We start from the raw sequence: 13,422 nt of genomic DNA on the forward strand, positions 1-13,422 counted from the left end.
CAAATTTGAAAACCCTCAAAGAAAAACTTGTAATTTGAGTTATATAAATACTTGACAGACCAAAACAAACAAACAAACAAACAAACAAACAAAAAAACTCAGTTTCGCTTTATATTTTGTTGTCAGCCCTTTTAGGTCTGTAGAATATGATTCCTAGGCCACAACATCTCTGCAACATAACGATTAAAATTGTTATTTTAGCGCACATTTTGCCTTTAACAGTATTTCACCTCCTGTGATTTGAAGATTGCTGTAGGCCATACTGCAGTTTGGATTACATTTTGATTAACTGTTCAGCCCTACAATTTAGATACCCACCTTCTTGGGTCATCAAGAAAGCACACAGTATCAGTCGTTAACAGTATCAAATGAAAAATTATAATGAGTGAAAGCACTTGCTTCAGATCAGACTGAAGTAGTCTCTTGGTTTGTTCACATGAGCTTTTATAATGAGGACTTAAGTTCTGTCCCTCTATACCAGATGTGGAACAGCTGCACACTTCCATCCCCCCCTCTGTAACTATAAATCTATATAGACAAATAATTGGATAGTTTTTATCTGATGAATGGGCATAATTTTGTTTGATTGTGACAACGAGTTATTTATTTTTACCCTGAAACAATTTCCCCATATTTAGCAAGTAAAAACTATTGACAGTTTTCTATAACATCCAAGGAAAAATATGTGTAACTATTTAAAGTACGGGATAGTGTGACAATTTGCTTGAATTCTCATACATTTTCAAGAAATCCACAACCTGGAACCCATGTTATATAACATACAACACTGATGGCAGATAACTTTTTTTTGTTGTAAACCCTATAATACTGGCTCCCAGATAAATACACACACAAGCTTTGCCTAATCTATCCAGAACAGTCTCGCTTTAACAGACTCATCAAACTTATTGTGCATTACAAAGCTACGACCAAGCCACCTTGCATTTTGGTTGCAGAATACAATGTCGCCAAGTTCTGTCCATTACAACGCGCACATGTAAATTCTATTTTGAAAAGTCGCTCCTCCAACCGGAAATCATGTTTCGGCTAGTTGCTGTGGCAACAGGGATGTCCCTGTCACTGTTTTCTCCGTTGCTGCTGCCCGTGCTTCGCTGGCGACGCCACGGTGAATCCGACGGAAAAAAACAGACATGAGGTTTCCAAAGGAGAGGAAGGAGAAAAAGTACCAACGTCTTCCACAACCACAGCAGTCACCCATTGGTGACCCATTGAAATGTGTAGGTTCGGTTTCAGCAGTTAGGCTAAATCTTATCAGGTGCAGCGGGTTGTCGGGGCCGTTTATCCAAAATTTGACGAAGCCGGGGAAGGGGCGGCGAAGAAGGAGAGCATGTGGCGCTTTTTCCTCCAGATTTCCTACAAAACAGGACGCTGCAGCTGGCAAAAGCAAGAGTGCCGCTATTAGTCATCCAGGTTAACTAGTTAGCTCTAAATGCTGGCGATTCAAACCAAACCGACGATTCATAGCATTTACTCAAACAATAATGTAGGGTGCGGGAAACAACTAGGGGAGAGAGGAGCTGGAAGGAGAAAAATTAAATGCCACTACCGACGAGTAAACACCACTGACATAAATGGTTAACACATTTTCAGCAAATTTAATGTCTAAAAAAAATTCTCCTGCCATTGTCGCCATCAAACTTACCTGCCGTTAACGACCGTTAAAAAGTTTTCAATCCACCTACCGGTCATTTCTTACTGCGCTGACGATTCAGCTAGCTAAAACAATAACTAGCTTTAGCAAAGGTTACTGCGACTTGCACAACTGTTACATGACTAGGAGGTTCCCAAACCTCAGGAACCAGCAAGAGTCAAAATTTCTCTGTCGTCAGGATAAAGAAAAAACACGGAGGTGTTAACGCCTGCCGAAAAAGATGGCATACAAGAGAAGAGAGACAACTAGACTGAGACCAGGCTGGAAATCAGTTAAATATTATATCCACATCTCATGTCATGTCTGTCACCTTAAATTAAATTCAGCTAACGTTACGTCTTAAAGAAACCCTGGTTAAGCTAGTAGAGGAATGTCACCATATAATAAAGCTTTACCCTCTTTACAGTGTCATCCAAAGCCATTAAGTGGGGCTGTGCCCATGTGTGAAGCTGCTGTTTATTGTCTGACAACTAGAGGTGCAACGGTTAATCAAATAATTGATTATTAATCGATTATTAAATTAATTGGCAACTATTTGGATGATCAGTTCATCTGAGTATTTTTTTAAGAAAAAATGATTCCTATTTCTCACTCCTCTGTAATAATAATTTAACTATCTGAAGTTTGTGGGCCATAAAAAGACATTTGAGGCTCTGACCAACATTTTAAACCCTTTTCTGATAGGCAAATAACTATTAAACAATTATGAAAATGACTGAAAATAATAATTAGTTACAGCTCTACTCACATACGAATGCAAATTTTGTTTAAAATTTTGAAAACAAGCAACGTCTTGAAATAAAGGTGTCCTTAAAGGGACATGTTACCTGAAAATCCAAAACACGTATTTTTCCTCGTAGTGCCATTTATCATTTTAAATTGTTTTGGTGTGAGTTGCCACATTTTAGAGATATCAGCCATTATATTCTCTAGAGGATAACTGTAATAGATGGTACTCATCTTGTAGTGCCCAAAATGCAATTAATTTAATACATAAATAACTAATAATGATGTTTTCTTTCCAGAGAAGATGACATGATATTCAAGGTAATCCAGACCAGAATTACAGGGAGGAGTAGAAATATGTATTCTTGATTTGGGGATGAACTGTCCCTTTAATCCCAGCACGGTTTGATGCAGACAATCTTTCTCTCTTGCCATCAAAGTTGATTGCATCCGTTTACAGATTCTGTTGATGACAGCTGTAGAGACAACAGCAAACCTAGACAGGAATATGAAAAAGTATAATGGAATTCCAGTGAGGGCATTTTTAATTGGCCTCAACATGCTCTTCTCACATGATACAAATTCATGTGACATGTCACATGCAAAGAAGTTGATCAGTATTTTTGCATTATGGCATTTCCTGTTGGTATCGGTCAAACTGAAGGGAACAGTTAATTACACCCAAAATTAGAAAATACACATTTATGGAATTAAATGCCACTTTACAGATATCATGACCCAGTTAATCAAGATAATGCACAGACCCTGCTGGGACCAGTTTTAATGTAGGAACCGTTTTGTTCTTAAAGAAAAAAAAAAAAAAGTTTTTGATTGTGGGGTGAACCATCCTTTATACTGAGGAATCCTAATAACTGTGAGAAACCCATTTTATTTTACTTGTAGCATTTATCAAAACTAAGTTAATATAACCTTTTGTAAATGCAGTAAGTGTGTTAGTGCAGGCAGTTGGGTAAACTAAAAAGTTTAATATGAGAATGAGAAAAAATGGCTAAAAATAGGACATATTTGAAGAATACCAGTCTGAAAAATGGAGTGGCATCCAGTACAATGGTTAGCGCTATATTAGTACTCAATACCTTCGAGACAGACCAAAATAATCCAGGACTCAGTAGTATAGAAACTTCAGTCAAGTGATACTTACATTTGAGCCTTTTTATACCCCGATCTAGGGGTTTACACGCCTGACCTGTGGCATCTGACATAAATAAATGTATAAAATGCATTTATATCAGGATAACTTCCATTTGCATGATGGCTATCAAATAATGTATTCTACTGGTATCTGTATCACTTTCAGGGTACTAGTATTGGTACAGGTAGTTTACAATGGTGCAAGCCCACTTGTGTCTTGTCAATTCATATACGTTTTCTAAACATACAAATGAGTTAAGATCTTAAATATCAAGTCATCCATTTAATAAAATATATTTGCAAGCAAAATACACAGACATTTTTGTGTTAGCACTCAGGTATTTCTCATCTAATTCGGATAAAACAATGATTCAAGCCATGTTTTTTTTGTAACTGTACCACTAACGTGTTAACTTCTCAGCCAAACCAGACTAATTTTAAATACCATGATGGAGATTATTACAGCTGCAAAAACCTAAAAAGTCAGTATCAATGTCTACTCTCTTTATTGGTTGTACAGTCATACATCCGGTCTCATCTGCCACATAATTAATAAAATATAATTCAAGCTGCTACTTAGCATTGCATTGCCAATGGTACAAAAGGAAAACATCAACCCAAAGTGGAATGGCTACACAGGGGAGCAAAACAATGTTCTTTCTTTGAACTTATCAGTGACAATGTTTAGTACATATGCATCATCTAGGGTTGTTACAGTAGCAAGAAAGGAGCATAAGATAAGCAGTCTATTAAGCTTTTAGAAACTAGATAGTCTTAAAAAGGGATTTACTAACCACAGAAAAAGAAACCAAAAATAAAAATATTAAAAATATTTCATTTTTCTTATCGTGAAGTGGCTGTGATTGACAGAATCCTCTCCCTGAAAGTTGCCCCTTTGTTTCTGCATTTTTAAAAAAAACCTTTCTGAGTATGTTGTAGCAGTTTTCTGTCCTAACTGAGAGGAACATGGAGCTCTTCAGTGAGGACATAAAGCAAGGTCCACTACTATCTACTTTAACCTAATGACACACAGGTATATAAACAAGTAAAACATAAAAACAAAGTTTAAAAGTTAACCCAAATCATTTTTAAAAATACATGCACACAGTATTTAAGAGTTGTTTTACAATGTTAAACATGTTTAGTGGACTGTTTTGCAGAGGGAATTTTGACATGTGGCTGTTTCTCACCACATGTCAGCGTGAAGAGCCAAACCCCAAAGACAACAATGAGCAGGCTAAAGATTCTGCTGTCAATTACAGCCACTCCAAACTCCCAACGTCATGAAATATGCATTATTTGGTAGGCAAATCCTCATTAAAAATCTTTTTCACTCACCCAAGTCTTTATCGATACATGATTAAAAAGCAAATCTTAAATTACAAGTGATGTTTGTTTCTGTTTAGGATGCAAGTGTTTGTAATCCTAAAATTCCAATAATTAAAATGAAAGATGGGATGTGTGTGTTTACAGGTTGCACCCTCACATCCATCACCGGTCCATCATGCTGAGGATCATCTCAGGGGTCAGATCTCCGTTTGGCGGGGCCTCAGCCAGCTGCACCTCCTGTACTGCCCCCTCTTCCTGGGACAACTCCTCCATCTGAATAGTCGACTTCCCTCCACCGACCACCACCTCCTCTGTGGCCTCCTCGGCACCGTCCTCCTGGTCGTCATGTTCGGCTCCAATCTCTTTCTTCACGATTATGTCATCCACCTCTCCAGTGGCCTCGTCCTCCACGCGGATGATGGCAGCCGCTGTAAAAGAGAGTTTCAGGTCAGATTCTGGTACTGGAAGATACAAATCTGCTTTTCACACTGCATAGCTGTGTAGTTGTAATCAGTCTGATATTCCATTACCAAAAGTACTGTAGACAGACACTTACTGTCTGGTTTGCTCTTTGGGGGCCGTCCACGTTTCCTCTTCACTGGTGGCTCCACAGGTGCTGGGATAGGAACGACTGGTGGGGCCTGCTCCACCTCGATCTGACTTAACAGCTCCTCATCCTCCTCTCCCTCATCCAAATCACCCTCTACATGTGACATGAGGATATCAAGCAGATGTAATTCTGAAGATATTTGCTGGCAATCTTTATTAAGCATGTGATTGGCAATGGACAAAAAAAAGAAAGAAAATATACAGAATGTGTACACCGCAGTTACCGAAGCAAAATTCTGGTATGGGTCCGTCCTACCTGAACTGTGAACCATATAAAACCATCTGCCATTGCCTCACAGACCCACTACAATCACCACTCCTTTAAAAGTTAACTCCTTTCATCAGCTGCATCTGTCCCATTCAAATTGGCTCCCTGAGATTTCTTTTTATACATTTTCAAATAAGAAAAAGTATTTATACTGTGGCTTGGCAGAATACTTGGTTATTATGTATATATACACATGCTGTATGAGAGATGTGTCCATATTGCCAAGTATACTAGTAACCATTCTGAAGTCAATATAGACTATGTAAATCCATTGCTTTCCATCTTGAGTTGTGACTTAACCTTGAAACTTTGATTGAGATACCAGATGATCATAGAGAGGCCATTAGAAAATTCAGTTATCTTGTCTGAACTGCAGTTTATCAATACCATTACCCATGGCATTTATCAAACGCATTAAGTATATTTGTCAGGTACAAATCACTAAAAATGTTTGTAGAGCTCAGCACATTCTGTCCCTGCTATTTAACATGTTAACATAACAACCACAACTACAATACATACAAACTATATACTTTATTTAAAAGTACAGTGGTTCAAAGTTTCAGCCTCTCATCCCATAGGTTAAAATAAGTGGCACAGCTTCTAGGTTGGGTTTTATGTGCCAACTTGTGGGGGGAAAAAAGTGCCTCATCCTGCATTTCTTATTTTCAAAAAAATTGTACTATCTTCAGTAACCAAATTGTATTTCGTCATCAAGACGGTGATGTTTCCTGTAGGACAAAGCAATATCCTATTGAACATTTTAAGGACTTACAAACCAACTTGTTTTAACTTCACAGCTTTTTACAACTAGGCTAAATGATAAAAAGGACTCCTTGACCTGTTTTGAACACATGCCATTGCATATTCTAGTGTCAACTTGAGGGTCTGCTACAAAGGTGTACGTATTCAATACCTGTGTCGTCATCATCATCGTCGTCATCATCCTTCCTGGACTGCATCTTCCTCTTCCTGCCCCGGCGACCCTTTTTGGGTGTAGTAGTTCCATTTTCTTCTTCAGCAGTTTCACCCGTGCAGTTCTCAGCATGACGCAGCATGGTGTTCTATGGAGCACAAACACCCACAGATCAGAAACATGTCGTAACAAACTGATGCAGGTCTATTCTAAAACTCTGAGTGCAGTCCTACCCTGCGGGTGAAGGTCTTGCTACACTTGCTGCAGACGAAGGCGGTTGGGACAAAGTTGGGATCATGGTAGCGCTTGAAGTGCATGTCCAGAAGCTGCTTCTGCCGGAATGTTTTCTCACACTGGCTGCAGGCAAATGGCTTCTCCCCAGTGTGTGTACGCGTGTGCATTATCATGTGCCGTTCCTGGATCAGGCAGAGAGAGAGTCATTTAGTTTGAAGATAAATTAATCCAACACCACACAAACACACACACCTCATATTCCATGTGACACACACCTGTCTGCAGCAGTAGTCACACTGTTCGCATTTGAACCGTTTCTCATTCTTGTGAGTCTTCTGGTGCTGGATGAGAGCGTACCGCTCATGAAACACGGCATCACAGTAACGACATTTCTTTCCTGTCTCAATAAATGAGTGCTGCTTCCGCAAGTGAACACCTAGAATACAAAACAGCAAAGACATGAATACCAGTTGCAAGGAATTTATCTGCATTAATATGGAGGCATGCATTTATACAGATTAGCCTGCATGCACGGAAAAGGAAGTCTTGGCTCAAATATCTATTATTGGGACATCAGCTGGAAACACCAGAAAACTTTAAAAACTGACTGTTGGTCCTAAGATTGCATTGACATTACACGAGTTACACCGACATACTTAAGACCCACATTAAAACAACCTTACCCAGCACTCATTGTACCACCTCTGATCACTTTAATGACACACAGTTTGAAGCAAAGATGGCAACACAGAACTAACCAAGGTCACTTTTGCGTGCGATGACAGTATCACAGTGTGGGCAGTGGAACTTGGCCACGTTTTCTGTGTGTTTCTGCAGAATATGCATCTTCATGGTGCCACTCTGTGTGAACCGGGCATGGCAGATGTAGCACTCATACGGCTTTTCACCTGCAACAAAGAGGAGAAAATTTAGTGAGGCACGCTTCTCAAACTGGGGGTAAACCATCTTTCACCCAGTAGATGCAGCGAATATGTTACCTGAATGTGTCCTCATGTGTCTCTTCAGCTTGTAAGTGTCTCTGCTAGCATAGCTGCACAGACTGCACTGGAAGGGTCGCTCTCCTGTATGAGAGCGGATGTGCCTTTTCAGCTTACTCACCTAGAAAAGAGACAGAAACATTCAAATAAGAGCATGTCCAATAATTGCAATTTAGATACATATGTAGAGAGCAACATGTAATTACTTGCCTCCACACTGCAATAGTCGCACATGGAGCACTTGAAAGGCTTCTCGTGTGTGTGTTTGTAGCGACGATGACGCACCAACTCACCGCTGGTCACAAATGCCATGTCACAATCTGTACATTTATGTGGCCGAGTGCCTAAAGAAATGGAAGGAACACCACCAAGATTTTTTTTAAATATAAATATTCAAACATAATATTCAAATATTATGCAAGGCAAAATTGAACTACAGATGAAAAGCTTAATCTAATTAGAGGAATAACAAAATTCAAGTCAATTCTCCAACTAGCCAGTTCAAAGAGGAAAATTTAAACTTTTTACCAGTTTATCTGAATTATTAGAAAGTATACCAAAACTCTTAATCATGAACTATGAATATCAACTGCACATTACCTGTGTGTGTATTGAGGTGGTTTCTCAGCAGTGTGACTGTACGGAAGGCTCGTCCACACAAGTGACATTTATGTGGTCTCTCGTCTGTGTGGCTCTTCATGTGTCGATCCAGGTTGGAGCGCCTCGGACAAGTGTAGCTACACAGCTCACACTGGAAAGTCTTCTTTACACCTGGACACAAAAAAGGGAGATAAGTGGGTCATTTAGAGCAAATATATGTCATTCTAGGAGAGAATATCACATACCCAAAATACAATCTAAAATGTGTCTTTTTAACCATCATATTTAATTATCAAGTGTAAAGAAACATTGCTGAAGTCAAACCTTTTTTCTTGATTTTGGTGGGCTTTGGTGGCTTCATGTTGCCCACAACCTTCTCAGCATTCACCTCTGACAGCAGTCCTTCCTGCTGCTCTTCTTCAAAGTCGTACACAGAGACATCCATGTCTCGATCGCCCTCTCCATAGCGCAGGCGGCTCTTCTTTCCCTTCTTTCCTTTACGGACAGTGGTGATTGGCTGGTAGTCTGGGTCCTTGGACCAGTCGGGGTCCTCTTGCTGAGTTACAGGGGCCTCTACTTCTGCTGCCTCTTCCTCCTCTTCTTCTTCCCTCGACCCTTGAAGCTCCTCATGGGCTGCCTGGAGCTCCTCCTGCTCTACAGTCTCTACTTCACCATTAGCACCAACTTTTACCACCTTAAAGAAAACATTACAAATTCATCTTATTGCAACCAGACTCTTTTCAACAAAAGCAGATCACAGAGTATGCTAAGCTGAGGACATAACTGAAAAGGCCTGGTCTTGTTACACAGCAGCCCAGAGTTGTTTCTAACCTGGAAGCCTTCAGGCAAGGGAAGAGTGTGACAGATAACTGGTTCTGCATCCTTGTTAGCTGTTGATGCATCAACATATGTGGCCTGGAGCCCCTCTACAGTTGCTGTTGTGACAGGAACCTGCACCAGCTGAAGCTGACCAAGTCCTAATGCAGCTCCCGCCTGCTCCTCCATATTAACCACCTAGACAGAAGAGAGAACGTTGTCAACTTGAGGGCCAATTACAACAATCCAAACATTAGTTTAATTTCTGTCCTGTACAAACCTGGAGCGTGATGATCTGACCCTCATCTGCACCAGTAACAGTTACTGTACCACCGCCCTCCAAAACCTCTGTCTTCATCTGCAGCAAAGTTGGATCAAGAGCGTCCATCACCATCATCTCCATGTTACCAGCCACCTCCCCCTGTTGAGCCATGGCAGTCCCTTGTATCAAGGCCTCTCCACCTTCGGGGAGGACCTTTCCGTCAGCCTGAGTGGTCTCCATGGTAACAACCTCACCCTCCATGGTGACGGGCCACTAACACCTTAACAGAGAGGACATTTATCAAAAAGTGAAACTTAGAGGGGTTCGTTCACATGGCCTTGAAAACAAAAACACATGACTGAAAATGTTCTTTGTGCAAAAACTAAAACTTTTGGATTTTTTCTGAGCACCAGCATCTTTTTCTGGGATGCATTCAGCTACCTCGACCAAAAGATGCTGCGCCCAGCATCTTTTTTTGTGGGTGCTCTGAGTTTTGTGTGCGGTCCAAGTGTAAACCCATCATGACATCACCCACTGGTTTCGGAACATACATCTTATGTTTTTGGAATTAGACAATGTCCAAGATAATCCATGGACCCAACTGATTGGGAGTCATTTTCAATAAAAGGATATAAGGTGTTACAACTGTCCACTGTGAGTGCATTGTCCAAAGTAACCGACATTAAAAATTGGGAAAACCAAGCAATAACAGGGCCAAAATAATCCATAAATGTATCCACATTCCTTATTGTTAAAATCTGGTAATTTACCCTCATGTAAAGGAGTAAAATATGTCATAATTTAATACTATTCTACTTCAAATGTATTACCATCATATACTTTGCCAAATATGAGGCATTTCTTTTTACTATTCTGACAAAATAGTTTTTTTTAATTATTATGATACAACTGCCAAAGGTGAACAGGAAAGGTGGGAGAGGGAAAGGGCTCATGTAAACACAAGACTCTTTTTTTTTAATATATATATATATAAAGAGGGCTGTGTATTACCAAGAATCTGCCGATATGATACAGATCACAGTGAAGGGTTTACAACTCAATATCCATTGCAATATATTGTGATACTAGAGGTAGTAATATACATTGATATTTATTACATCTTAGGCAAGCTGTCATAGTATAAAGAACAGTCCACCATAAGCATAAAATCACAAAACATAATATTATGATGCTCGAGTGTATCAATACTTTCTTAGGCCCCTAATGGTAAAGAAATGTTTATTCTGCGAAAGACCACTGCGCACAAGTGCACAACAGCAGCAGAGATGTAAATGTTGCAGCACTAAGAAGGAATGTTTACGTATCAATGATGTCATCTGAGTAGTGTTGGTTGAATCTTTTGTGACAGTCCCACTTACACAAGTAATGAACAAGGGATGGGTATCGTGAATGAGTACCAGTTCCTGACTAGTTGGTACCGAAATATTGATAAGCTCTTGGGCAAACAGTGCTGCTGTTGCATTAAGACACACAGGGCAAAACATTTAAATGCGTGGGCTCACTTCACTAAATGGAACGAAAATGCAAAACTCAGGAAACAATTTAACTTTTTGCAAAGGGTAACAGAATAACCTGAATCTTCTTGCATATTTTCAGATCTCTATTTTTGCTCAAATTATGGTGAGTAGTATCGATGAAGTATCAGAATCATCAAGCAGTATTAAAATCCTGATAATACTGATAATTGGTACTCAACTTCATATCGGTAGCATAAACACTTCAGAGACTGTCCGGCTCTAACTGGGACATTTTCTAGTTCAGTTTTTCAGCTGCTGTGACAACAAACGAAACTGCACTTCCTTTGCGCTCTATTGGGGTGATTGTTTTAGTATCAGGTGTAGAGGTTTCAAAAGCTCAACCAGGGTTTGGTGCATTGTAATTTTAATGACCTGACCCTTTGGTAGATCATTTAAGGACCAGTGATTACATCTGCATTGACTCAATCAACTAATTCTTTGTGCATTTGTTACAATTAGTGTATTTTAAACATAGCTTTTAGACTAAACGCTCCAGCTACAAGTTCTTGACATGCACTATCATTTTTTAAATTTACCTGTCCACATATGTGGCAGCCAAAAAGATTTAACAGGTGATTGTTGTGCAGTGGCAGAAAAACTGTTTCAAACTCAGTGTTTCCATATATATTTCCATATATAGACTGCCTCCATGCCACTGCCAATATACTATAACTACACCATATCTCACAATGCACACGGTGAATATAATGGACAAACTGGTAGACGGTGACTTCTAGAGTGAATTATATGTAAAGATATCTCACTGCACGTAAGACAAAGCCAGGGCAGAGTTGGTCATAAGTCAGTAAAGTACCTGGAGCTTGGTGTGCACCGTGCGTTGCGAAGTAGCAAGCCGTGTGAGTTTATCATGCACAATACAAGTTAAATCTTGTCGATAAGTGAGATAAACTTTTAACTGTTAATTTAAGCCTTCCTGTGTCGATTAGACATTGATGAGTTGCACCTTAGTTTGCCATTTCTATAAATCACAATCAGCCGACGAATCAATGATTTGGCTCTTTTAAGAACGATAACTTTGTAACACCCTGTTATAATTTCACCGCCCAACGGTGTAAAAGTGAAACATTGTTAGAACGATACAAAGTACTTGAACATCAACTCGTGTTAGTTAACTCGGGAGGCGCGAGTACGTCTGAAAACAGGAAACAAAGGGCACGAGAAGATGGACGACAGGCCTGAACAAACTTAAAACAGAAATACTCGTTAATATAACCATCCCCGTGTAAATACCCCAAAATATCAGCCGAAAACAACCAAAACGGTCAACCAGGACCGGGAGTTACAGTTTATAGACGGATTTAGTGCATTTTGGACAACGATAGAGGGAGACAAACACCCCCCGCCAGCCGCCTGGCCGGTAAGCCCTACCGTGACACCTAGAGGCCGACGACGGCTCCTACAAAAACGTTTCCGTGTTTGGAAGCAAAGTAACGGTTTCACTTACTCCCGGCTGCTTCTTCTCCCCGTTATATTCACTTGGAGGCTCGGTGTCCGCGGTCGCCCTCGTCAATCTCGTTGTGACCGTCCGTACGTGCTGAGCGCCGGACTAATAATTTTCTCCCGCTTTGGAAGAGTGGGCCTAACACAAAATGGCGGCCTGGAAGAGCTACCGCACATGCGCAAACACAGCACCCGAGAGAGTAAAGGGGAGTGGTCGAGCTGTGGCTGTGGGTGATGGGCGCCAGATTTGAATTCTGACGTGGGCGTGGCGTCTAAAAACACCGATGATGATAGAACTAAAAGATCATTAATTCGTTTTTTTGACGAGAAGTGTAGACCATCACTTTTGACCGACAGCGACTCAAATAGCTCCACTAACTTCGAGTTACTGTGAAATCGAGGGTGCAAGTAACATTTAGTGAGTTAAAGCAATGCATAAAATCAGTCACAAGAGGGCAGTATGGGAGTTGTAGGTGTAGGGCGGGCCTCACAACACTCAGATAGTCGTGATTGTACATCATCCTTAAGGGTTTTCAGGTTTTCATAATAGTTCTGTCACAGTGTAGAGTGTGAAACTGATTTTAAAATCCAAACAATGACCTGTATTGGTGATATTGTGGGGTTGCCATCCAACATTTTAAAAAAAAAACTGCTAGGGTCCAAAATCTTGATTTTGCCATGGTCAGAATAAACTGACTGGAAAGAAAAAAAATCCCGCTGGGCCTCTATTAACCCCCATCCCTGACATCCCCTGTGCAGTTTTTACAGCTTTTCTACTCCTTGGTCTCAGATGTGTTGTTTGGTAACATGTTAGAGTAGGAATACAATGTGGGACCCTGAT

At 40.2% G+C, this 13,422-nt stretch overlaps 1 protein-coding gene across 1 annotated transcript; it reads right to left on the minus strand.

Moving 5' to 3' along the window:
* Positions 1 to 3,820: 3,820 nt before the first annotated feature.
* On the minus strand, positions 3,821 to 12,748 carry LOC146332962 (transcriptional repressor CTCF-like). The gene is made up of 13 exons (XM_084718101.1): positions 12,586 to 12,748; positions 9,601 to 9,862; positions 9,336 to 9,518; positions 8,829 to 9,198; positions 8,505 to 8,675; positions 8,115 to 8,248; positions 7,905 to 8,025; positions 7,665 to 7,814; positions 7,182 to 7,342; positions 6,906 to 7,088; positions 6,673 to 6,820; positions 5,436 to 5,582; positions 3,821 to 5,307 (listed from the first exon to the last, which is right to left on the minus strand). The coding sequence occupies exons 2-13, from the start codon at positions 9,841 to 9,843 to the stop codon at positions 5,042 to 5,044; spliced, it is 2,277 nt and encodes a 758-aa protein (XP_084574227.1). The 5' UTR covers positions 9,844 to 9,862; positions 12,586 to 12,748; the 3' UTR covers positions 3,821 to 5,041.
* Positions 12,749 to 13,422: the final 674 nt, after the last annotated feature.

This window comes from Lutjanus erythropterus, chromosome 1 (assembly GCF_056507025.1).
Source record: "Lutjanus erythropterus isolate fLutEry1 chromosome 1, fLutEry1.hap2, whole genome shotgun sequence".
Taxonomy (NCBI): Eukaryota; Metazoa; Chordata; class Actinopteri; order Lutjaniformes; family Lutjanidae; genus Lutjanus; species Lutjanus erythropterus.

Excerpts from the sequence above, each read along its gene's own strand:
- LOC146332962 (XM_084718101.1), bottom strand. The coding sequence starts at position 9,843 with ATGGAGGGTGAGGTTGTTACCATGGAGACCACTCAGGCTGACGGAAAG. Across the intron at positions 8,026-8,114 it reads GCGACTATTGCAGTGTGGAG|GTGAGTAAGCTGAAAAGGCA; the intron begins GCAAGTAATTAC and ends TCTCTTTTCTAG. Across the intron at positions 5,308-5,435 it reads CCCAAAGAGCAAACCAGACA|CGGCTGCCATCATCCGCGTG; the intron begins GTAAGTGTCTGT and ends TCTCTTTTACAG.